Source organism: Poecilia mexicana, unplaced genomic scaffold, assembly GCF_051168715.1.
Source record: "Poecilia mexicana isolate PSO_F unplaced genomic scaffold, ASM5116871v1 scaffold_3, whole genome shotgun sequence".
NCBI classification, from domain to species: Eukaryota; Metazoa; Chordata; class Actinopteri; order Cyprinodontiformes; family Poeciliidae; genus Poecilia; species Poecilia mexicana.
In genome coordinates, this window is record NW_028263372.1 from 19,668,436 (window position 1) to 19,692,114 (window position 23,679).

Genomic DNA, 23,679 nt, shown 5'->3' on the forward strand with positions numbered 1-23,679 from the left:
ACAGCAGCCGGACTGATGTGCAGAGACATAATTAGGTTAGCGGCTGCATGTGGTGGCTGGTGCTCGACTGTGGCGCCTTTTGGGATCCTGCGAGCTCCTCCTAATGCGAACCTTTAAACAATGCATGTCACTGAGATGTCCCTTACGTTATTATGAAAATTTGTGAGATAGACAAGCAAAGAAATGCTCAAGACACATTCATATATTTAAAGCACTTGGATGACTATATTTAATAACAAGATGCACAAGACTGTTAAAATAATCTGTCTTCATTATGTTGATGCATGTACAGTTTTCGAATACACTCCTTAAACAGAGGCCAAATAATGATGCAAAAACGATGACGCGTTAGAACACATGAACTGTACATCTACATCCGTATCAAGTAACACACACTCACTCTGATAACGCTCCTCACATGCACACCCGGATCTCAGTGGTTACTCTACGACTCAGTCGCTGTGTACCGTCCTGCTATCGCTGTCTCATATAGGAACTATAAACATACACTGAAGAGTATCACAGCTTACAGTGAAATATTATGTACATATATTTACTTTTTTAATAATAAAAAAAGGGTACAAAATGTCTGAGAATCATCTTGAAGCAGAGACGAGACGTGTCGGTCTTCAGTTCTTTTTGTGGAGAAACTTCATTTTATTTCCTGGGAGGGGGGGGAAAAAAAAGATAAAACGAATTAAAATGCATTTTCAAAACTAACATAGCTTTGGAGATCTAAATTGAAACTCTCCACTAATAATACAGATTTAGGAGGTTCAGAGTTTCAAAAAAAAATGTTTGTAAGAAAAAAAAAATAAGCAAAAGTTTATTTTTAACAAAAGAAATGACTAACAGCATGTAGAGCAGAATCTAAGAAAAATATCTGATGTGCTCAAATAATAGCAGCAAGTTTAAAAAGTGAGTTAAGCTTAAGTTTTTTAACAGGTTTAATTTCCATACATACAGATTAGTGGTGGAGCGTCACGCAAAATCACAGTTCTGTAGGTACTCAGGTTTTAAAGTCGGGCAGGTTTTCAGTACGCTTATATTAAGAAAAAAAAAATTCCTTCATTCAGTAGTAAACAAATCGTCTTTTTCAATTTCTGAAATTATTTTGATTTTATGTTCTAAAGCTTTAAAAAGTGGAAAGTAAAATTGGGTTAAGATTTAAACGAAGCATATCATAAGTAAGCAACAACAAATAGATACTGCAGATTTTACAGCAATACAACTATTTGAAAACATTGAATGTTAAAGTTGAAACCTTTTATGAATGTAACTGTCCATATTTGAGAATAAAACATTTAAATCACTTTGGAGTTGTTTTTATAACTAACAGCAGAGCTTAGTGATCACTGGGAATCCTCTCTGTTTGGTGTCGCTTCTTAAAGTTGCCCAACCAAACATTGCTTTGCACCCTTAGTTCCACACATTAACTCTCTGCATTTGTTCTATTATAAAAAGACGCTGGATTTATTAGGTACATGTGTGTACTGAACAAAAAGGTTTAGTACACACATGTACTCTTAACAGATATTTTTGGTATTATTACATATTGCAAATGCATTGGGAAAACCTGACATTATATTCCATTATATTATAATCAAAACATGAAGACAAACATCACATTTGTTATCAATCAATAGGAAATGAGGAAAATATATATTGTTCAAAGAAACAAAACTATCTGAATATTTTTTTTCCCAATTCCACATTTCTTAGTTTGTCGTCAGAAACTGTATGCTTACTTACTGGTGTGTGTGGTCACAATCTTGTTGAAACACCAATTTTAAGAGCATTCATTCATAACCACAAAGACATTTGACCTCATCAAATACTTTTTTATGAAATTAAACTCATATATGATCACAGGTATGCATCACCTAGGCCTGATTCCATTGAGAAACACTGACTCAATTGACATATGGTGGCTCATCCGCCATGCTTTGCAGTGTGCTGTGGGTTGAATTCAGCATTTGGGAATTGTTTGACAAACTGTCTATGATATCTTGACCGAAACAGAACCACCTTCCTTTCATTAGTCCATAAATTCTTGTGCTACTTCTCTCTAGCTAAGTCAATGTGTTCTCTGGTGAATTTTAACATATTTTTCTCAGATAGGTTGCTTCTTTCAGGCTCCTGAAATCTGAGACTTGTCTTGTCCAGAACGTCTGAAGCAAAACTCACCAAGGCCTTTGAGGAACTTGTTGACTCCGCTCTGCTCTGTGTCTGGTAGCTCTTCCAGATACTGATCCACTCGCTGCTCAAACAGCCCTGGCATTTTAACAGCAGAAATCCAAACAAACAAACAAACAAACAAAAAAGTTACGGCTCATCAACACCTTCCAGGAAGCTACAACATCTTTGTTTGCCAGGAAGAATTCAGTGAAGCGAGAGACGTGTAGGTAAAAACATTCCTCCACAAGAGGGCAGTATCAGTACAATGCTTACTGAGGTCCAGGGACTGCTGGAAGTTTAAGAGAGGAAATCAGAAAAAAAAGTGCTCAGCTCCATGAACTTGACAGCAACCCACCTTTAGCCCGTGTTTTCCTCAGCTCCCGGTCCTGAATGAACCCAGCAAACATCTGCGACTCCATGAAGACTCCCAGGAAGCGACGGATGCTCTTGGACGCCACAGACTTGCGAAAAGCCTCTCTTTGGAAAACACGCTCGCCACGTTCGTTCTGAGTGATAAACAGGGAGTAATGTCCCATCGTCTCCAGGAAGAAGCGGATGAAGGCCTCTGACACCAGGCTGTTCAATGAGTTATATTCTACATATATCAGGAAAACACAAAAAAACATGGTAAGTTCCCCGGACGTTGAGTGAAAAGGGAAGATCTAAAGCAACTGAAGAGTCTGAGTAGACTCTGAAAGAGCTTGAGCTTCATTTTAAAATAACTGTTTTTTAGAGCTAAAGATCTCAGTCCCTAGCAACCCTTAATAGTTACTTGACCAATGAAACTTTGTTGTCTGCCTAAAAGGGATATAAGTTACATAAGCAAGCGTCTTTGAACTGCAGAGAAAAGTCAACTGACTGTGACTGACATGCAGCAGATGTTACGTAACCTTGCAGAAAGGCATCCCAAAGCTTGTAAAGTTACGAAACAGTCATAATACCTTCACTGCGACAGGTCTTGACTTTTCTGTAGGACATTAAAACACCAACGTAGCGGTTGGCAATGTGATGCTCTGACAAAGAAGATTTATCAGTATTGCTTTCCCCATTTTGCTTTAGCTGTATTTACTAATTCAGATAGAGTGTACTTCTTCAAGTGTTGATTTACTTTGACACAAGTTATAGAAATTGTACATCGGTGTTAAATAGTAGTTGGACTAAATACTCTGTTATAGGTTTCTCTTTAAAGATTGTGCTTTTAAAAACTTGTTTGTAGGTGTGAGAAGGAAATTTAGGTTGATCTCGCATAAATAAAAACAAATCTGGTTGAGGGAAACATGGAGATTTCAAGAGAAATGATTACTTTAAAATATTCAGCAGCAGCTGTGTACCTGTAATCAACCAAGACACTTGGATTATTGAGAAATTTCCAACAATTGTTGAACCGAGCTTGCAATGAATCCAGAATTGATTACTAAGAATAATTATATACCTGCAGAGTAAAACACAAACCAGGAGATTTCAGGCTTCAAAGTTTTAACAATTTATGAAGGAAGAAATGTGTGTAGCTTGGGACTTTGTCAAAACTAGAGAACTCAATACGAGTTTAATCGTCAATGTGTGACATAATCCTAACTTGGCAGCTCATCCTGCACACTTCACCTCCACTACCTTCAAAATCCCATCTCTACGTCAAGCCTCTATGACAAACCGCGTGAGAAAGTCTGAAGAAAAGATGTCATCTCCCAGCGAGTTTCCCAGACAGTCAAACTGAGTACAGACCAGCCTGTTGCTCCAATTAACCAGGAGAACATCTGCCTGTTAGATGATGACCCGTCACTTACTCACCTTCATCTGACTCACTGTCAGAGTCCTGGTTGATGATCTCATTCCTTTGCTCAAGCGCTTGCTCCAGAGCTGCTTGAAGTTTTCGTGGCAACAGCGAGGCCTCGTCATCCATCTGTAAACAGTTGAAGTCAGCAGAGATAAACAGAAACGACTGGAAAAGACGTCTAAAAGGCCTGATCCAACTGCGAACCGCATGTTTAAAAAGGGCAAAATAAATAACACAATCCTCAGCTCTGGAGTTATTGTTTCTGCGTTGCTTTTGTTCAATACGAGCTGTAAGCTACGGCTGATAATTGTCTAGTTTCAGATGGATAATTTTGTTTAATAAACACTGCTGATGTAGTGATAAAAGCTGAAAACTAACAAAGTTATTTCAAGTTTTACAGGAATTGATAGAGGAAAATATGAGTGTGATTTAGGTGCACTGTTATCCTCTGGCGCAGCTCCTCCCATGAATATTCATCACAATTTAACTTTTTCACATTTTGTCTTGTTACATCTACAAACGGTTTGTATTGTTTTGTTTTGTTTTTTTTGTTTATTATTATTATTTTTTGCTCAATTTTAATATAGATCAACACAAAATAGTTAATGAAAAGAAAAAAAAAAAATAACACATGACCGTGTCAACATATTGCTGGCTTAAGATACTTTGCTTCCAATGCCATGAGAGCATTTTTCAGTTCCCAACCAATGCCAACTGGATTTAGGTCTGGACTTTGTGACTGGACCATTCTAACAGATGAATATGCTTTCATCTAAACCATTCTAGTTTTGCACTGACTGTGCTTAGGGCGATAGTCATGGTATAATGTGAATCTCCACTCCTCTCAAGTCTTTTGCAGACTCTAAAGTTTTTTGTTTTGTTTTTTTCCATCTGTGTAGTTTAATCCATGTTCTCATAAACACTAACCAGCTGAAAAACAGCATACCCACAAATGAATGCTGCCACCACCCATCCTGGGGGATGGTGTATTTTAAGGTGATGTCTAAGTGTTAGTTTTCCACAAAACATTCAGCATATATATATATATATATATATATATATATATATATATATATATATATATATATATATATATATATATACAAAGTTGGTCTCAAGCAGCTTCTTTCACATGTTTGCTGTATTTTCTACATGGTTTATGGCAAACAGTGAATGGCACTTTGTATTCTTTTCTTTTAGCAATTCATTTCTTCTTGCCTCTCTGCCATGGAAGTAAAATTTGCGACATTCATGACCCGAAAGTTATCATTTCAACAGATTAATTGTCCCACCTGAATCGTAAATGTCTGCAGCTCCCCCAGAGTTATTAAGAGGGGATGCTTCTTTGAGTCCGTTTTTGGAAAATGATCTGAAAAAGTGCCATGTGGTTTGCTCAAAGCCTGGAAAATTTTAGAACTAAACCCTGCTTTAAACTTCCCCACAACTCTATCACTGACCTGTCTGCTGTGTTCCTTGGTTTTCATGAGGCTGTTTATTCACTAACGTTTTCTATCAAAGCTTAGAGACCTTCACAGGACAGCAATGTCTGACCTAATAGACTATTACACAAAGGGTTTCTCATTTTTACCAATGAAAGTGATTGCACTGGATATGATTTAGGGGTAGTGGAGTAAAGTGGTCTGAGTAAGCACATATGAAGGAATTGTCCAAGATTTATGTGTAAAATATGTTGAAAACCTTTTTTCCCTTTTTGATTTTTCTTTCTCTTTATGGTTATGCACTACTTTAGGTTGTTTTATCACAAAAACCCCAAATAAAAAAAGCAAAGTCTGAAGTTATAAAGTACTAAAATGTAAATTAATTTTTTGGGATTTACTGCTTTTGCAAGGGACTACACATTGTTTTACATGATGCTGGTTTAAATGCAAATGTATGTGTACAAACCTGTCGGATAAAGCGATCAGTTCCCAGATCAACCATTAAAGCCTGAGTGAAGGAAAGAAGAGCAAATTAGTACAATTTCCATAAAAGGAGCCATCAGATAAGGCTTGGTATAAGCCCAATATATGTTTTCAGTCAACAGCAGGAGCTGAGAATAAGTTTTCTTGTTAGAAAAAATACAGATGTAAGCTACGTGCTTATCTCAAACTGGGCTTCTGCTTTTCTTCAAAATATTTATTGGAGCTGAAACCAGAAACTGAAGGAGGGCTTCCCATTCTAGACACCAGCACTTTACTGGCTCCAGTTCCCAACACCACTTAGCATCTCCTACTGCATATCTGTGGCTGTGCATGCTAGTTTTGTACCAAATATGAACTTCTGGGTTAGTAATTTTAAGGTTCAGAGCAGAGGCGGGTGTCTGCAAGAGGAATGTCCCCGAATACTTTAAGCTGCTGTTACCCTTCATGCACCGTTTAGTCTGCCATTTTCTTGATTAGTGGGTTCATCATTTTGGTTTTTGAGATGTCATCAAATCATTAAAACATTTTCTTCACATTTTGCCAGTGACATGAAGACAATTTAAAAGCTGAACACCAAACTCTAAGCACTTTATTGTTCAAGTCTTTAAAGAAAATCTGAAACTACATCAAAATATTTCTGTCTCAAAAGACATTAGTGTCTGAACAATGTATTTCTTTGTCTAGACATAAATAATAATGTAAATGAATGAAATAAACAGATTTCTGAGACAGACTTCAGTCAGAGAAATCAAAATCCTCAGACCAGAATAATAAAGGACATGTAGATTATACATATATTACATTAAGACAACAAGAAGAATACAGACAGATGAAACAGTCAAGACTTCTTCTACTCACTTCTTCTACGGGTAACTCTTTAAGCTTTGGCAATGAGCTGGACAGGAGTCCCACCAGGAAAGGGGTTGGACAGCACACGATGTCCAACATGGACGCTGGCAGCACAGGGATGAAGGTGTGTTGCCAGGAGAAGGGGTAGAGCAGCGCCACCACTGCGTGCATGCAGCTGGACAACGTGCTAATGATGGGAGAACATTAAAAAATGACACAATGTTACAACTTTCAGTCAGCAGCGTTGCAGGTCCAATTAGGTTAATTGGTCTTAAACAGATTTATTTACACAGACAGATAATTTCTTAAATACACATTTTAATATATTAACATTGGGCATTTTTTTATCGTAAGTTACTGTTTTATTTAAAATAAACAGTTTTTCATCATTTAAAAACAATATAATGGGTTTTAAGATTGACACATTACAATCCACTATGGTGTTTTTCTAAATCAAATCAAATTTTATTTGTATAGCACCTTTTAGCTACAAGGCATTTCAAAGTGCTTTACATCCTAAAAACACAAAAGCACAAAATCATAATTAGATTTTCTAAATGTTGTCACCTTCAGTAATTGCTAACTTTAGTCTAAACATTGTTGTACTGTGTTTAAATGATTACTTCATCATTGTTTCCTTCACAACCGTAATGTAATATGAGGGTTTCCCTTCCTACAACTCATCTCTGATACAACAGACTTTAAAAAAAAACAGAGGGCGTTTTTACAAGCTGCAGCAGCTTCTAAAAAAATAAGTCCTTGTGTTTTCCTACTAGTAGTTTAGTTTACACTTCAAACCACAATGACGAAAGCCGGCTCCATTAAAATGCATCTTTGTGATCTGCCTGAGCTCCATTTACAGGGGTGGCATGGCTGTGGCATGTTGCTATAGTTAAGCCAAAGGCTCGTTGACGCAATAAGTAAAAGCAGGAGTTTGGTTTTAACGTCGACAGCTGCGGTACAACACGAAAATCCCAAATAGCGGCCCATCTTTCTCACGATCCGTCTCCTGTTGACAGTGGCTGACCCGCCCCTCCTCTCCGTCTTCCACACAGCGTTCAGTTCATGTGTACAAAAAACAGTGAAAATAAACTGTGGGTCTAATCGTGCGCCCGCGCGCACGCACACACACACACACACACACACACACACACACACACACACACAGACACACACACAAGCACTAAATCAGTATGGATCAAGAACAAGACCAAGGATCAAACATGGTATGTGATTGGCCCTATTTAAGGGAATAATTGTGAGAAATATTTTCCACTGTTACTGTCCTCATAGCAGCACACGCCGGTTCACAGTGGTTACTGCTTTTTATTTAAACTCATTAGGTTTAATCCAAGGGAAACTTAGCCGTCCTTAGAGAACATGCAGAAAACAAGGAGCAGAAGCAGAGCTGAGAAAAATAACTCCCTCAGCCTTTCACACGGTGTTTACTCAGGCTACACGTTTGCCTCGGTGGCTTTTCATCTCCTCTTCCCATGAGTCAAATTGCCAAGATTACAACATGTTTTCTTGACAGGCTAAAACAGAATTACTAAGCGAAATCCAAAGTCTACAATAACCGCAGAGATCGGGGACTTTTTCTGGCCTCCTTCAGTTCACTCCGCTAACGGAGCATTTACAGCGTCGCTTTGGCCAGGCTGATTTCCATTTGCCCGGGGAGGGCTTGATAATTTCAAACAGATCCTGTCTCCGGGCTTTGACAAGTTCCAACAGGGAGTGATGGGGCACAGATCTGAGAATAACCTTCGCCACAGGCTACACATGGCCCGGCGCTCCACCGATACCAAAAGGATCCATTACACTCATCCGCCGACCACAAACTCCTGGGAGAAAATGAACTTACAATGAAAACACTCTGCTCCACCAGAGGTTGCCACTCAACTTTGGAGAGAAAGAGGGAAAAGCAGAATGAGAAAAGTTATAAAAAAATAATAATAATTAAGTGAGTTCCATGCTTCCGACCAGGTACAGTAACAACCAAGTAAATAACCAGAAACATCCTGAGATGCAGTTTCTTTCAGCAGGGCCAGGAGGAGCAGATCTTCTTCCGTTGTAGGTGGTTATCAGTTTTCAACTTGTTCCAAATTGAAAACATGATCTAAAACATCCTAAGAAGTTGTAATTCTGCCTGGGTAAGTCAGTAATCTCCATGCTGTACAAACATTTATATTTGCCTCAAATATAACGCATAGTTTAAACTTCCAGGTTATGTAACAATATGCTGCAGGAATGAGCAAACCACCCGCCACAACCCACCGCCACACAGCTTTTGTTGAACCTAACCCTGTTGCTCTTTGTGACAGGCTTTGGGTCCATGTGGAGGGATCTTTTGGATACTTTTTTGGCCTGAGATTTTGCCAACAAAATTGGTAATTTTGCCAATTTTGTTGGCAAAATTACCAACTAAACTCACCCACAACCAGAATCCAGGAGGCTGCTCCAGTCTTCCTATTTATTGGAAGATTCATCGAGTCAACTGAACCGGTTTTAGTTCGACTTCTCCTAAAATGGGTTTGATTTTGTTCTGGATTTATGCAAGTCTCAAATTCAGCCATTGTTTAAAAGAAATTTATATTGAATAAAAGAATGATGTACTTTTGTTTTGTTGCCGTTTTGAAAATTGCATTTTTCTTGTGTTCTTCTGTTGTGTTAGCTGATTGCATTCAAATGAGTAAAGACGAATCATAATGAACACTCAGATGTGACCAGTTGCAAGAAAAACAGATGTGTAGTTTAGCAATCCTGACATCAGTGCACGTCTGCTTTGTGTTAAAGTAGGACAGCTAATCCTGACATATTATCTGTCACGGTTTTGTCAGGCCAGGCAAAATGTTAGTGAGGCTGAAATGGCAGATACTCCAGGAAAGTAAGTATTCTGTGAATCCCGAAGGAGGAGGAGGAGGCAACATTTCAGTGTTTAAGGAGAAGGGACTTGGATTAATGCACTACGCTTACACTCCAGCTCATGTTTTGAAGGTCTGTACTGTGCAGATCACAGAACGTCTGGAATAAACCGGATCTGCAGAGCTCGGATTAACATCTGTCCACATTTTTAACTGTGTTAACACGTCACATTAATATCATATATAAATATATGTCAGAGTTGACTACTGCTCTACATTAACTCATAGGCACAGCCTGTAGGGTTTACAGGACATGAACAAAACAAAACATTACGAGACTTGAATATTTCTTTGACATATCAATAAGCTTAGCTAAGCAACACACGTGACAATTATAAAGGCCAGTAAAGAACTGACGTCTGATGTTTTAAACGGACAGAACATTGTTTAACGATCAGCTTTTTTCCGTTTTCCATCCAGATGTTTGCTGATAAAAAAAATGACAGGTTTACCGGCTGTAATATAGCCATATGTTGTGTCGGCTGTGTTGTGCGTAGCAAAAACATGACCTGCTGCCTCCGACACTCTGACTCGGTTTGTTCAATGTTGCATTCAAATGACAGAAGAGGAAATAGATGAAGACTGTTAAAACTTCAGGCCAAGACTGGATTAAAGGTAGCAATCAGCTCAGTGGCCATCATTGTTTGAATAATGCTCTTCACATCCGGAAATTAAAAGAGACATACGTTTTTTTTTTAGACTTGGTTATATTTCAATATGGCTTCAGGTTATATTTGATTTCACCAGAATGTCTGAGATGTTTCATAGCTCACCACTGAATGTTGCCTTAATAACCACATCTGTGTTTATTGTCTCCCAATAGTTAAATGTTCATGGAGGGTCTGAATTTCTGTCAAACAGCTATGCCAAAAAGCTCAAAAAAAAACAAAAAAAACTTGTCTATGTTTCACCTCTTTCCATGCTCAAAATAACATCTGGTAAAGCACACGCAGACAGAGCTGCACATGATGTATTTTTATCCTTTAGCATCATGTTCTCTCTTTGCTCCCTGACTCCCTGAACAGTTTTCCCTCACTTCCCGTCTGTGCGGACCTACAGCCACCAACTCCCTCATTCTGACAGCAGAAGCTGTTCGACACAAAGAAATTCTCTCCCGAGGGAACACTCCTGGTTTTTTCTCTTCCGATTAAGACCTCAATAGTGCCCGGATTCAGTCAAGTGTATCGGGGAAAGTAGTGCGCAGGTGCGTCACAGCGTCCGCTTGTTGTGCGTTTTATTGCTCACAGCAAATGAGACTGATGTGAAAGTCAGCTGGGAAAGCACAGCACCTGCGGGTGAAGAGGGTGAGATCACTCCAGGACCCACGCTGAACTGGGGGGGGGGGCTGCATAAAGCCACATTTAGGCTGGAATGAAACAGATGTAGGTTAAGCCATCTGCTCCAGCTGCAGCTGCATGCCATGAGGCTGACTGATGGGGAAACCGTGCGACTGCGGCTTTAAGTGATGTGTTTCTAATCAAGCTGGAGTGTAAAAAATTGTACTCCTCCTACGTCCCATTATCAAGAATGAAAGGATGGGAACTGCTAAGTGCTGTGGTATTTTGCAGAAATCAGTTAACAATTCAGATCAATCGGTTATGTAAGTTTATATTTTTAAAATGAAGGCATCCAGTGCAACTTGTGCACCATCTTGATTCTACAGCTGAGTCTTCTTGTCTTATTGTTAAGTTGTTTTTTTTGCTAGTGTTCATCAGCAGGGGTAGGGATACATAAACCAGATCATTTAAACATATGTGAAATATGTTTTTTTCTGATCAGGTTTCAAAGGATGAGATAAATAAGAATAAATAATCTGAAGCACGTCATAATCAAACATAAAGATATTTTAGAAATGAGAAAGAGAAAAGCAAAAACTGTATCCTAAGCAGAGTTTTATAATGAGAAACAACTGTCACAATGATCCCCGGAACCTTTGGGAAAGTATTCTGTGGGCTTACGATGCAAAAGTGAAACATTTTGAAGGGCATTCATTTGCAAAAAGATGAAATGTAAGATTCTGAAGTTTTACATTCACACCTCCCAATAAGACAAAATTTAAATAATTCTGCAAAATCATATGGCCTAAAGTTCCTCCACAGCAGGGGTCCCCAAGCTACGGCCCGCGGGCCGGATCCGGCCCGCCTCCTCATTTGGTCCGGCCCCCTGAACAATACCAGAGAGCATTCAGTGTTTTTTTTTCATATATATGTGGATTTTTCTTCAACCACCAGGGGGGCTGTTGAGCAGATATGAAACTTAGTTTCCCTCAATGCAATATATACTAGTCAGTGCCAGTCACCGTTTCGCTCACGGTTTTTTTCCATTTGCATTCTGGGTAAAAATCTATCTACAAACGCGAATATGTCGTCGGCAGTAATTTCGGCAGAGATTTCAGAGACACAATAAAAAGTAAAGCAAGTTGTGTGGGTTAACTCCAACAATTTTCAGACCGCAATACTGAGCACTAATATAGCTGGTATGCATTTCCCAAATATTTTGCAGGCCAGTAAGAGATCATGCTCTGGTATACGTTGCCATAAGAATAAAAACAGGTAAAAATCAGGCTTACCAGGAGCTAAAGTGATGATGATCTGACAAGAATAAATATGTACAGCAGAAACAAATACTGACACCGGGTGGGTGTGATGACACCGGGTGGGTGTGATGAGTGACAAAGCTGGATCTGTTACATGCAGGAAAAAGAAGGCAGATCAAACTGAAACAAACCAGGTTGTAGAGCACAGGAACGAACAAGCAGACAACTGGGTATTTTATTATAGACAATAACATTGCCAATCTGTCACAGTGTAAAAAGAAAAAAAAAACACACACACACACACCCGCTTTAGTGCATCAGATGCTCAGCAATAACATTGACGTTGGTACAGCATAACAATGAGGATGACTTTAATTTAATTAGATTTTTATACAATGATGGTTGTGATATTTGGAGATTTTTAATCCAAAGGCTTTTAATGCATTTTTCTGATAAAGTTGGAAATTTTCTAACAAATTTGTTAGAAATCAATAGCTAAAAACTTCTAAATAAAATCAAGTAAACTTCTACACACTACAGAGAATAAAACTCCACCCTTCTGGTGATATCAGTGTCTTGCTCAACTCTTCGAAAACCGTAAACATTTCTAATGTTTACTGTGTGTCAGTCCCACTCAAGTTCACAGGGAAACCGGTTAAGTTGTTCAACATGGTTTTGGCTTTGAATCAGTTCTCCAGAGCACGCTCGAGAAAGTGTTTGTCAGGAACGGAGGGGAAGAAAAGACGAAGACTCAATCCGAACACACAAGTCTACCGGCATGAAGTTTATCGTTCATCACAAAAATGCATCAGTTTAAAAAAAAAAAGGATTATAACAAATATATAAGCTGACGTGACATCTGCAGTACACATTTAGTTTGTCATTTTTAACATAGCTCCGCCACAGATTGTTTTCCTACAGAACCCCAAGGAGCTTTTTGTACTCCCTTTTCGCTGCTTTCCTAAACCTCTCAGATTTCACTTAATTCATCTCTGTGTTTCTATGTTAGCAGAGGACTTCCAGGACTTACAGTAACAAGATAATACAACAAATACAAAGCCACGGCTACACGTCAGAGCAGCTTCCTGCTTCATGCCCTGAGATCAATGCAGACACACACATACAAGCTGCTAACTGTTCGCAGCTCCAGCCTGAGGACAGATAAGGAAGTTTGCCACAAAGAGAGAGAAAAATTTCACCAGGCACCTTGGGGTCAGTCAAGTTGAGCAATTACAGAGTGACAGAGTTGATGATGTGTTTATCTGATTAGGCTTCAAACCTGTTATTGCTGGCAATAAGTGGCAGATGAACGCTTTAAGAGAAATTGTGTGTGGGTGCACGCTTTCATGTGAAGGCAACAAAACCTTTATGAAAAGAGTTGACTGAATGCAGCTATTGCCTAACATGGCTTTCCTCTGCTGTTTTTTGCTTGCATATGTGCTACAATTAACACGCACCAAGCTCTGCAGCAGAGGTAATTTAAGCATATGTAATGTGACAGAGTTCCAGAGGGGGAATTTCTGTTATCACCAATGTCATTAAGAGTGCAATGAGGCTCTGTGACAGCTCTCAAATGATCAGCAGCATGCATGTGTGCATAAATCTTTACCCTGCACATCTAAGCACAAAGAAGTCACAGCACATATAATAATGTACAAAAAGACAAAGATGTATAAATGTGATTATTTTTGTTGTTTTTTTTTATCTCTAGTATGTGTGTTTGTGCCAAACTGCCAGGAAACCTTGTCTATCTATGTTTTTCTTAATGATAAAGAATGAGTAGCAGGATGAACTCACTTTTCAACTTCTTTTCAGTGGCTGGTGTCATTCTTGTGACATCAATGCACTCAAAAAACAAAGTTAAAGAAGGAGACGCTGGAAAACATTTACGTTTTGCTACTGATATGCTTAGTTCTTACAAGGAGGGTAAAATGAAATATTATCTCACTTCCACTGTTGTGTTGTAGACACATCGAACTAAGAAGAAAGATAAGAGCAAGATATCCTCAGGTCACCATAAACGATGAGAACAATTACTGTTATTTCCTTTTACTTTTAAAGTATTTTGAAAGTAGTTGTAGATTATATAAAGATTCGGTCTCAGATTTTTTTTTTAAATCCAATATCAGTTCAACTTATTGGGGTTTGGGTCTATTTGTTTCTGAACAGCCCTCTTTAGGTCAGACTACAACGTTTCACTTAAGTGGAGAAACTTTGAGAGTTTTCTTTCTCAGCTTTTCCGGTAAGAATTTGCTGCTGTGTGTGGGAACATGATCCTGTTTATCACCCAATTCGAACCAAAATTCTGATACAGATTTCATATTGGATTCTAGGTTATTTTGGTATTTGCAGAAGTTCAAGGTTGACTTGAACTTTTGCAAGATGCCGAGGCAACATTCTTTCAAAATGGCCTTTATTGCCCTTCCGACATCACCGACATCAACAAGCAGCAGAAATTGCTTTGTGTATGTTATTGCTGATGTCTTTCCTTCTGGTAAAGACCAGATCGTTTTAAGTACATCCTGACATGTTAAAACCTTGAACTGCAAGAAGGTTTACTTTTTGCCCCCCCCAACAACAACAACAGCATGTAGTGATTATGAGATATGATGTTCTTTAGTGCTTTGGATATTTGTATAATTTTTTTTAAGATAAACAGATATTCTCTAAAACATCAATGAATTTACATCTAAAATAAAACAAGCTATGCAATTACATACTTGCAATCACCAACAGATCTTAAAACACAGCAGAATGTGTTGACTCTGAACAATGAATCAGGATAATGCATCTCGAGTGAAATTCATGATTCCCCTCCCAGTGACTCCAAGATCCTATCACCTCTTGCGATGAGCAACAAGGATTCATTTTCTCTAGGGACACAGACAGAGAGGTCGCTCGTACGCTGGGAGTGAACGGGGGCATCATAAGTCAAACGGCGACAGCTGAGCCACAGATCACAGAGGGCAGAGTCGTGCACACAGGAAGTGCATTCCTTCCCCTCACAGTCACTGCCCCCACTGATGTTTGTTTAAACTGGTTTCTGATATGTGGAGAGATTACTTCTTGGCTAAATTCTCCACCCTTCGTCTCCAATGCTCTAAAAGTATCCAGCTCCTTTCTGCAACAACAGGACAGAGTGGGACAGGGAGTCCTTGGGGACTCTTCACATCTTATCAGACCCCACCCTGGATGTACTGATGGTGTCCCACTTTCCTGCTGGTATCAGAGCTAACCGGACACAGCGCTGTCAGACATCACAGACCAGATTTATGCATTTGACAAACAGAGTTTAACAGGGATTGTACAAGTCAAAACTGACAAGGCTTTTTTTTGTTTGTTTCATTAGAGCCCTGATAATTGAACTATGAGAGAAAAAGAAAAAAATCAAGACAATATTATGTATATGGTGTCACCTGACTATATGTACATTATGTAATACATTGTCTGCATCATGTCTTGACAATGTAATTCAAAGAAAATACTCAAACAAGACTGAATAAAAAAACAAAAACTTAAATGCTGTGACTACCTGTTAACGGCCAGAAATGTGTCTGTTCTGAATTTGATGCCAGCAGTATACATCAAAATAGTTGAGACAGGTCAGAACGGCATGGAAAATGTTGGTGCGTTAAATCTCCTGTCACAATTCTGTTTTTGAGAAAGTCGTGGTTCCTATTGTAGTGGAAACTCACCTGAGTTTATCAGCCACAAAGATGACTCTGCGTTCCAGGAGCAGCGAGGCAAAGACGCGCAACACCTGCCGTACGCTGAGGCACCTGAACAGGCTGTCGAAGTCAACATGCTCCAGTCTAGAGTCATTGGGTCGCCTCAGCTCTATGACCTGAATCCAAGAAAAAAATGCACACAATAAAGTCTAACTTCTTCGTATATTTGATTAAGATTATGCAGTTATCTGATTATGCATTTCTGGACAGGAATTGAACCTGCTTGTTTTGTGTCATTGATGAAAATTGGTGTTGCTTTGGCAACAGTACTGACCTCATTTCCTGCACCGGGCAGGAAGGTCTTTACTTTGATAATCTTCCCTGGTGCAGGAAAGGGCGACTCCATCAGACTCCTCATGAAGGGATAAACCAGCGCTGCCGAGACTCCTCTGCGTCTTTCCACTTCATCCAGGATCTTAAAGAAGCAAGAAAGAGGACAGCTCCCTTCACAAAACTGACCCATTTACAGCCATTACTCTTATGGACAAATGAGGTCATTTACAGAAAAATACAGTTTTCCACCATTAATAGTTATATGGATAATCATAGTCATTTTTTTTTTTGTTTTTGTTAAAAAAAAAAAAAAAAAAAGATAAAAAATAATAAATCTGTTTCCATGGCTACTGTAAAAGAAATTTCCACACAGAGCGCCGTTTGGATCAGAGACGTCTCCTTTCTGGAAAGCTGATTGGGAAAATCATTCACTGCTCTCATCTGTTACAAAAACTCCCAGAAAAGCTGAATGCCAAAAACCAAAAGAAAGCTCTAAGCCATTACATTATTCTTGTCAAAGCTCCTAAAACAGAATCACAAGAAGAATTATACAAACTTTATTCAAGAATTCAAATTGAAAATAACACACTTTGAATTAATAAGGCTGGAAAAGCCAAAGAACGACTGCTGTGAGACAGAAGTGAAGGAAACAACTGTTCTGGGAAATTAGAAAACCGAATGAAGTCTGCAGAGATACGACACAGACAGTCGTTTCCATCATCTGTCAGATTGTTAAACACAGCTGCAGCACCGCACTGATCAAGGTGGATGTGGATCTGACTGTGTGTGGGAGTGTGTGCATGCAAGACTGAACTTACTGTGGAGAACAAGTCAAAACAACCCAGCCGGCTGATGACACAGTACACCTCTGGAAGACGAGGTCCTTTCCCAGTCGGCTGGAATAACGAGAGCACACGGATCAGACGTAAGAAGATACATCTGCAGATGTTCCCAAAACCGGCTATAAATACACTCACCAGGCCTTCCATCGGTATAACATTACACATTCATCAAGTCGGGGGATTTATAGGACTTTTATTGTAATAAAAAACAGCTGAGTCAAAACCATCAAGAAATAACTAGATCTCACACGCAGTAAAAAAAAAAAAAAAAAAAATCACAATTTCACTAATTTAGACTGGTGTATTGGCAGCAGCTTGAGATATGAACGCAGTTAACGGCTATAAATTTGTAGCTTTGGTGTCGAGTTTTATGTAGCAATTGTACAAGTTTCCGCCTTTAATCCAGTTTCACCTATAAGGTGAACAACAAACAGTAGAAAACCTTTAAGACACACGAGTCAAGAACGACTATTTTTAAAAGATGCCAGAAACAGCCAATTCCTCTGTAAGTATTGACAGGAGAGGACTGTCTTATCTTCTAAATATTTATTTGAAACCTTTGTTTCAGCCGCCAGTGTTGTTTTTACGACAGCAGTGTACCAAAAAGATAAGTTGCTGGAAAATGAATCTTGCATCTCCATAAGGCCTGTCAGTGTAATGCGTGCTCTCATGGTAGATGGCTGCATCTGCTTTGGAGTTAATAAAACACAGTGGACCAACAGCGGCTGATGTCATGGTTCCTGTCAGCACCGCAACTTGGATTCTTCCACTAGCCTCTTCCTCCAGATTCCGGGATCTCGTTTTCTAAATCAGTTACAAAGTTTCCTTTAATCTGAAAAGTGAACTTTGGACAGATGTTTTTCTTCAAGCCCAGGTAAACCTTTGAGGCTGTCTCAGGTTCCTTAGCTTAACACGAGGAATACCACAGCTGTGACCGATGTTCTGTGTGAGTCTTGAAGCATTTATTGCAGCTTTAGCTGCCGTCTTGTGAATTTCCACCAAATTCTTCAATGCTTTGAACAATCCCTCAAGGCAGCAATTTCTCTGTACCAAATTTGTCCTTCCACTCAATTTTCCATGAATATGCTTGGAAACAATACTTTATGAGCATTCCAGTTCTTCAGAAATTGCCTTTATTGGCTTAGTGCAGTTAGTAGCAATGTTGCAACAAGAAGGTCCTGGGTTCGAAGTTCAGGCTGGTGTCTTTCTGCATGGATGTTCTCTCTGCGCATGTGTGGGTTCTCTTTGTGTACTTCCTCCCACAGTTCAGCAACACTAATTGCTACATTAATTAGTCTCTCTATTTGTCCACAGTGGGAAACTATACCCTGCCTCTCACCCAATGACTGCTGTTTTGTACCTGCCCCCATTGCCACCCTGAAAGAATAAGTGGGCAAGTAAAGTTATAGGACGGTTGGATGACTTATTGTGGAGGGTAACTATGACTACTGCCTGTAAAATCAGTAATCTTCATCATGATTTTTGACACAGAAACGTACAGTTCTCTTTTTTTATTTGGAAATATATTATCACTGTTTCTGCATGACTTCATATAACAAACGAATTGCAAATGATGAACTGAGTTACTGAGAAAAAATATAAACTTGTTCAATGAGATTTGAATTCGGCGAGATGCACCTGAAGAAATATAGATATGGAATTAAAGACGGTCGCCATCTCATTATTTGAGCCACGGTCTGTGATTTGTCCTTCACTGCTACACAACAAATAAGTGATAAAGCACCCTCCAAGAGGAGCAATTTAATATTTTTGGCCTGGGAAATATGACAAGGATTCAGCTAACTTTTAAATGAAGTCTTTATAGAGTGGATTTCAGATCAAGCCGCTGCCTTTAGAAAGCGTCTGCCTGTCTGGTGGTGACCATTACATTTTAAAACACCACAGTCTCTCTGCTAAAGATTTGTTGCCTCTTTGCAGAGATAATGAGATCATTAACGTGATTCTTCAGGCTCCTTCAGAGCCACAGTAAACTTCTCTGTCCACAGACTGAAGCACAGCCACAATGAGTAAATTAAACTTTATGAGAGTAATCTGTGTGTATAAAACAAAAAGACATTATACACAGGGTCACAGGAAGAGCTGGGACAGTGCACAGTGATAATATAACACAGGGATGTCTTTAATTTAATCTACCTCCCGATGTGAGAGTCTTTTATGTGGTTACCTCCCTCCTAAATACAGGTTTATCTGTAGGGGACAGCTGATCATATCTGCTGTCCCCTGCATTCTCCCAAACCTTTATGTGGCTTGAAACAACAGAGGCTCTCAGTGAGAAAGACACAAATGAACACAGGCACTCTACAAGCGCCAATCCACTTGTCCATATTAGGTATACAATTTGCCTCTCTTGTTTCTCCTCTGCTTTTCCAAACGGATGATTAAATCAACTGTGTGGGGCTTGATTCAAGTCCTTAGGAATGCTCGGCTACTGCCAACTGCTGGACGGATGGCGGGCGGGAAGCAAAGTTACTGAAGGAGCGCAGTTCCCCGCTCTCTGCCTTCGTTAAAATCTGCTTCTGTCTGGGTGAATCTTATACCAAATGAGCACATCGAGCACAACTGATCACAGGGAGCAATTTTTGTTTTTTTCACTAAGAAATACTATTATGCTGGACATCCAGGGCAAACACTCACAAACAAACATGCTGAAGATGTGAAAAGACGCACGAAAACAAGAATAGGCAAAACAACATCATCTGCGCAGTCACAACATCCCACACAGTCAGGCTCTCTGCCCACAAGCCAAATGGGAGGCTCAGCAAAACACTTCAAAGCGCTCTGCAGCCTCATTACGGGGAGGAAATGCTCCAGAATGACAACGTTTGGATTTTTCCTGGTTTTTCTTTGTCTTGCCCTCTCCTGAGAAAGCCTTGTTAAACTAAATGTCTGAACTTGGGTTTTCATCTATGGTTATTGTGTTTTTATTACATATTTCATGCCATTTTAACTATGAGTTATTCAAATGATGTGTAATTTTTTTGTCATAATGCATATAAGGAGAGAGATTTATAAATGTAATTATATATTTTTTTTTTTATTCCCATTTGACAGAACTGTTCTTTTAAAAAAAATGTGGCTTGCATGTTTGTTATTCTCCTGGTAACTCTGTGGAGCCATTTCCTGTGCTGAAGCAAACCCTGATCAGCTGCTACGACAGATACTCCCACTTTTTCCCCACTGGTCTGTCTCTTTAATCTGTTCAGCTGTGTATGTTTTTCATGATTTTACTTCCTGTTACCACAGCAGACAATCGGGCAGCACATGGACAAGTCTGCAGGAAAACAACATCACATGTGCAAAGAAAAAGGCCTGTCACAACAAACATGGCTGAACGAGGTGAGGGGCGGCTGGCGAACATGGTGAAGGTGAACCGGAGACGAACAGGAACTTCTTACCAGAAGCCGCCTGCAGTACCCAAACCGCCTGCTGCCGTCCTCCCCGGTTAGCATGAAGGAGAATGTTTCACTGCAACACAAAAAGCAAAAAAAAAAAAACAAACATCACTACACAGCCACTGACATCTAATCAGAAAGTCAGCTATTTCATGACATATTTGTCTTGCAGGAGCCAGATTTTCTGGTAGTATTTTAAAACTGTCTTGCAAAATATTTTGGGGTTTTGAGCGATTTCACTCTTTGAGGCCGCGGGCCCACCACGATTGGTTCCAGCCCCATTTGGGTACCTCATAGGTAGTACACTCTCACTCGAGATCAAGAACCATTTTGGCAGTTTTTCTTTAGACTTTACTTTCTCAACTGACTGGTTTCAGAAGTGGTTTTGTGGTTCTTCACATTTTCTAGATGAATTAGAAGAAACCTATTAATCCTAGTAGCAATTGGTTGCTTAAAAAAAGATGTCTAAGCCCAAACAAGGTGCTTTCTAAAAGAGCAGCTAGCTGAAAAATTGCAGTAATACAATAAATAATAAATGTTCAAAGGAGTGGGTAGAACTATAAACTTATTCAATTCCACCTCTTCTCCAGAAACATCAATATGAAAAAAAATGTTGGTTTCAAAACTACCTAAATATTCTGTGTTCCTGCGTTATAGACATTTTTATTCTATGTCTGCTCACAGATAAAGTGCAGGTCAATTCCCACCAGTCATGTGTGGCTGCTGTATCATGACCCCTTCACCTGAACACCTCTGCATATCTACTAGCTCTGCAAGTTCAGGCAAGTCCGGTTAACTCTCCCATAGCAGCACACACTCATTTCCTATTCCTGCTAGAACTAGGCTCCTTGAATGCAAGAAAAACAAAATGAGTTGGTACAAAACTTAAGCATAAAACTGAATTTGTGTAAAAAGTCCAAGCATAAGACATTGGTATTTATTTAGCAGGTGCTAAAAGGGGAGTCATTCACTTATTCGTTTATTCAGTAGGTGGAGAAAACAACCTTTTGAGATTTTACTAAAAATGTGTACAGTGAGAAACATGGCGAAAAGCAGAACAATATTTAAATATGAACGTGGGCCATCTTCTGCTTTTTGAGTTTTTGCAGCTTTGGTTGTTAAACAGACAAGCTTTTACAAAAAGTCACCAGGATGTTTTATAACCAAACTCGTGTCAGTTCATACTTTCTGTTGGGCATTATCTACCAACTAATGAGCTGAAAGTCATTTATTAAACTGTTTTAATTTAAATTAAGTGACATTAGAGCTTTTTTTTTCTAATTATTTACATGTTGACTTTGGAGAAGGAGCTTCAGTTTTCACTAACAGAACATTTTCTTTAAATTAAAACTTTTATTAAAACTTAATATTAGTTCTAACACCTGTCAGCTATCTAAATAGATGCTTCGGAAATAACCTAACAGAGAAGAGTAAATAATGCTTGGAGGATACCTGGTGTACTCGGAGACAGGACTCCAGTCTTTTGCGTCCGGGAAACAGAACTGAGGAATAGCTTTGAGCCTCTGCTCTGCCTCCCTCATCTGCTTGGTCAGCCTCTCCAACTGCAAGGAGAAGCAACAGGAGGATGAAAGTATGAAATTACCAGTTGATATTTTACAAAAGGCTACAATAATCATAAAAGTTTAAACCTCTCGACCTTCAAGGCCTCCACCACAGAGTCTGCATCCCCCCCAGGTTTTTTTTTTTTTTTAGTTCTGCTGAACTAAAAAAAACCTTCAGAAATCATTTTCTAATACACTTGCCTGTCACATGAATGAAATCCAGTTATTTTTAACTCAAAGTAGAGACTGCAGCTACCCACAAAGATCTAAATGATTAACAAAGTGGACAGTCACAAAAATCTATGTAACATTTATTATTATAACTATTAATATGGAAATTAGTCAGATACACCAGAAAACCTTTATATAATCCAGAGCTGGTATAGTGGCATTAGGAATGATAACAACAGAGTGCTTAAATGGCATTTATTACTCGCCGTGATGTAGTTCAGACCAAGTAAACTGTTAAAAAGTATTCTAAAATGACATCTGCCAAAAGTAATATCTCAGTCAAAGCTCTGGAGTGCTTCAACGCAACGTAGAGTTTATACAATTCAGTCAGAAGTTTACATTCACTCATTATCTGCAAGAATCTCGTGTTGTTTTGGGTTGCTATTGACGTGTTTGAGCCACATCGCACACGCTAAACCCCCCTCACCCCCCAAATTAATACAACCTTAATACCCACGATAACTTTCTGTAAACAGATCTTTATTAGACATGTGTGACAAAAACAAGGCAACCCAAAGCATTTCCTGAGAGCAGATATAAATAATTTGAATTATGTAGTTCCAGATTAGTTGAGTATCGAAGAGATTTGCATCTACCTCTTTATGACAGGAGGCAACGTAATAAAACTTTCAAAAAAAGAACTTTGACTATAAAGAAAAATTCACAATTTTACTTTTTAGACTTTAAAAATAATGGCTGATTTTGAAGGGTTTCAGACAATGCGAGCCATTTAACTGCTCACAGTGCAAACAAAAGTTGACTTGAAAGACATAAAACGAGCAAGCCGAGCTCGTCACGCCAGGTGTGCAGTTTGCCTCAAAGGACCGGTTGCAGGTTTCTGAAAGAGCTTTTACCTTGGGGAACTGATAGGAGACCTCAGGGGCGTAGGAGTTCTTTCCAGGTTTCTTTTTCAGAGAAACAACAACAAAGTACTCAAAGAGCTCTCTCTCCTGCCACTCGATGAGCTGCAGCTCCAGCGTACGGTAGCTCGGGGCTCGTCGCAGGATGGACTGCAGCTTCAACAACCTCTGGGTGTGAGCTGAGCAGGGAAAACGTTTTGCATGAAATAAATGGGCAATATTAGGTCTGATTATATGGTTTTACCCACAATCTAATACCCATAATTCAAGTTTCTTATTGATCATAGATGCAAAATAATAACTTTAAAGCTGTGGGGGGAAAAAACTCAGAGAAAACAAGATGAAAGTATTGCTCACCTTTGAACCTGTCATCTGAGTCGCTCTCACTCTCACTGTTGTCATCTGGAAACAAACATTGAAGAGAAAATGATTTTTTTCTCCCATGGGTCAATGGGGGTAATTTCAGATATGTGTTTTTGTCATGAGAAAGACACACAAATAGAGGAGAGAGAGAGAGAGAGAGAGAGAGAGAAAGAGACAGCTCTCTGTGGGTAGAGGAGACATAAATATTTACCCACTTATCTGGCCTT

General features: G+C 39.2%; 1 protein-coding gene across 2 annotated transcripts in view; it reads right to left on the reverse strand.

The window, feature by feature from the left end:
* Positions 1 to 201: 201 nt before the first annotated feature.
* dennd2b (DENN domain containing 2B) overlaps positions 202 to 23,679 on the reverse strand; it is a 57,677-nt gene continuing 34,199 nt past the window's right edge. For both annotated transcript variants that reach the window (XM_015000005.2, XM_015000004.2), the window contains exons 8-20: positions 23,447 to 23,491; positions 23,084 to 23,268; positions 21,889 to 21,998; positions 20,440 to 20,509; positions 17,000 to 17,077; positions 16,183 to 16,323; positions 15,876 to 16,024; positions 6,733 to 6,910; positions 5,858 to 5,899; positions 3,967 to 4,078; positions 2,534 to 2,773; positions 2,188 to 2,274; positions 202 to 664 (exon numbers count right to left, since the gene is read on the reverse strand). In XM_015000005.2, coding sequence (XP_014855491.2) covers positions 630 to 664; positions 2,188 to 2,274; positions 2,534 to 2,773; positions 3,967 to 4,078; positions 5,858 to 5,899; positions 6,733 to 6,910; positions 15,876 to 16,024; positions 16,183 to 16,323; positions 17,000 to 17,077; positions 20,440 to 20,509; positions 21,889 to 21,998; positions 23,084 to 23,268; positions 23,447 to 23,491 — 1,472 coding nt within the window. In that variant the 3' untranslated portion in view covers positions 202 to 629. The remainder of the gene's footprint in view (positions 665 to 2,187; positions 2,275 to 2,533; positions 2,774 to 3,966; positions 4,079 to 5,857; positions 5,900 to 6,732; positions 6,911 to 15,875; positions 16,025 to 16,182; positions 16,324 to 16,999; positions 17,078 to 20,439; positions 20,510 to 21,888; positions 21,999 to 23,083; positions 23,269 to 23,446; positions 23,492 to 23,679) is intronic.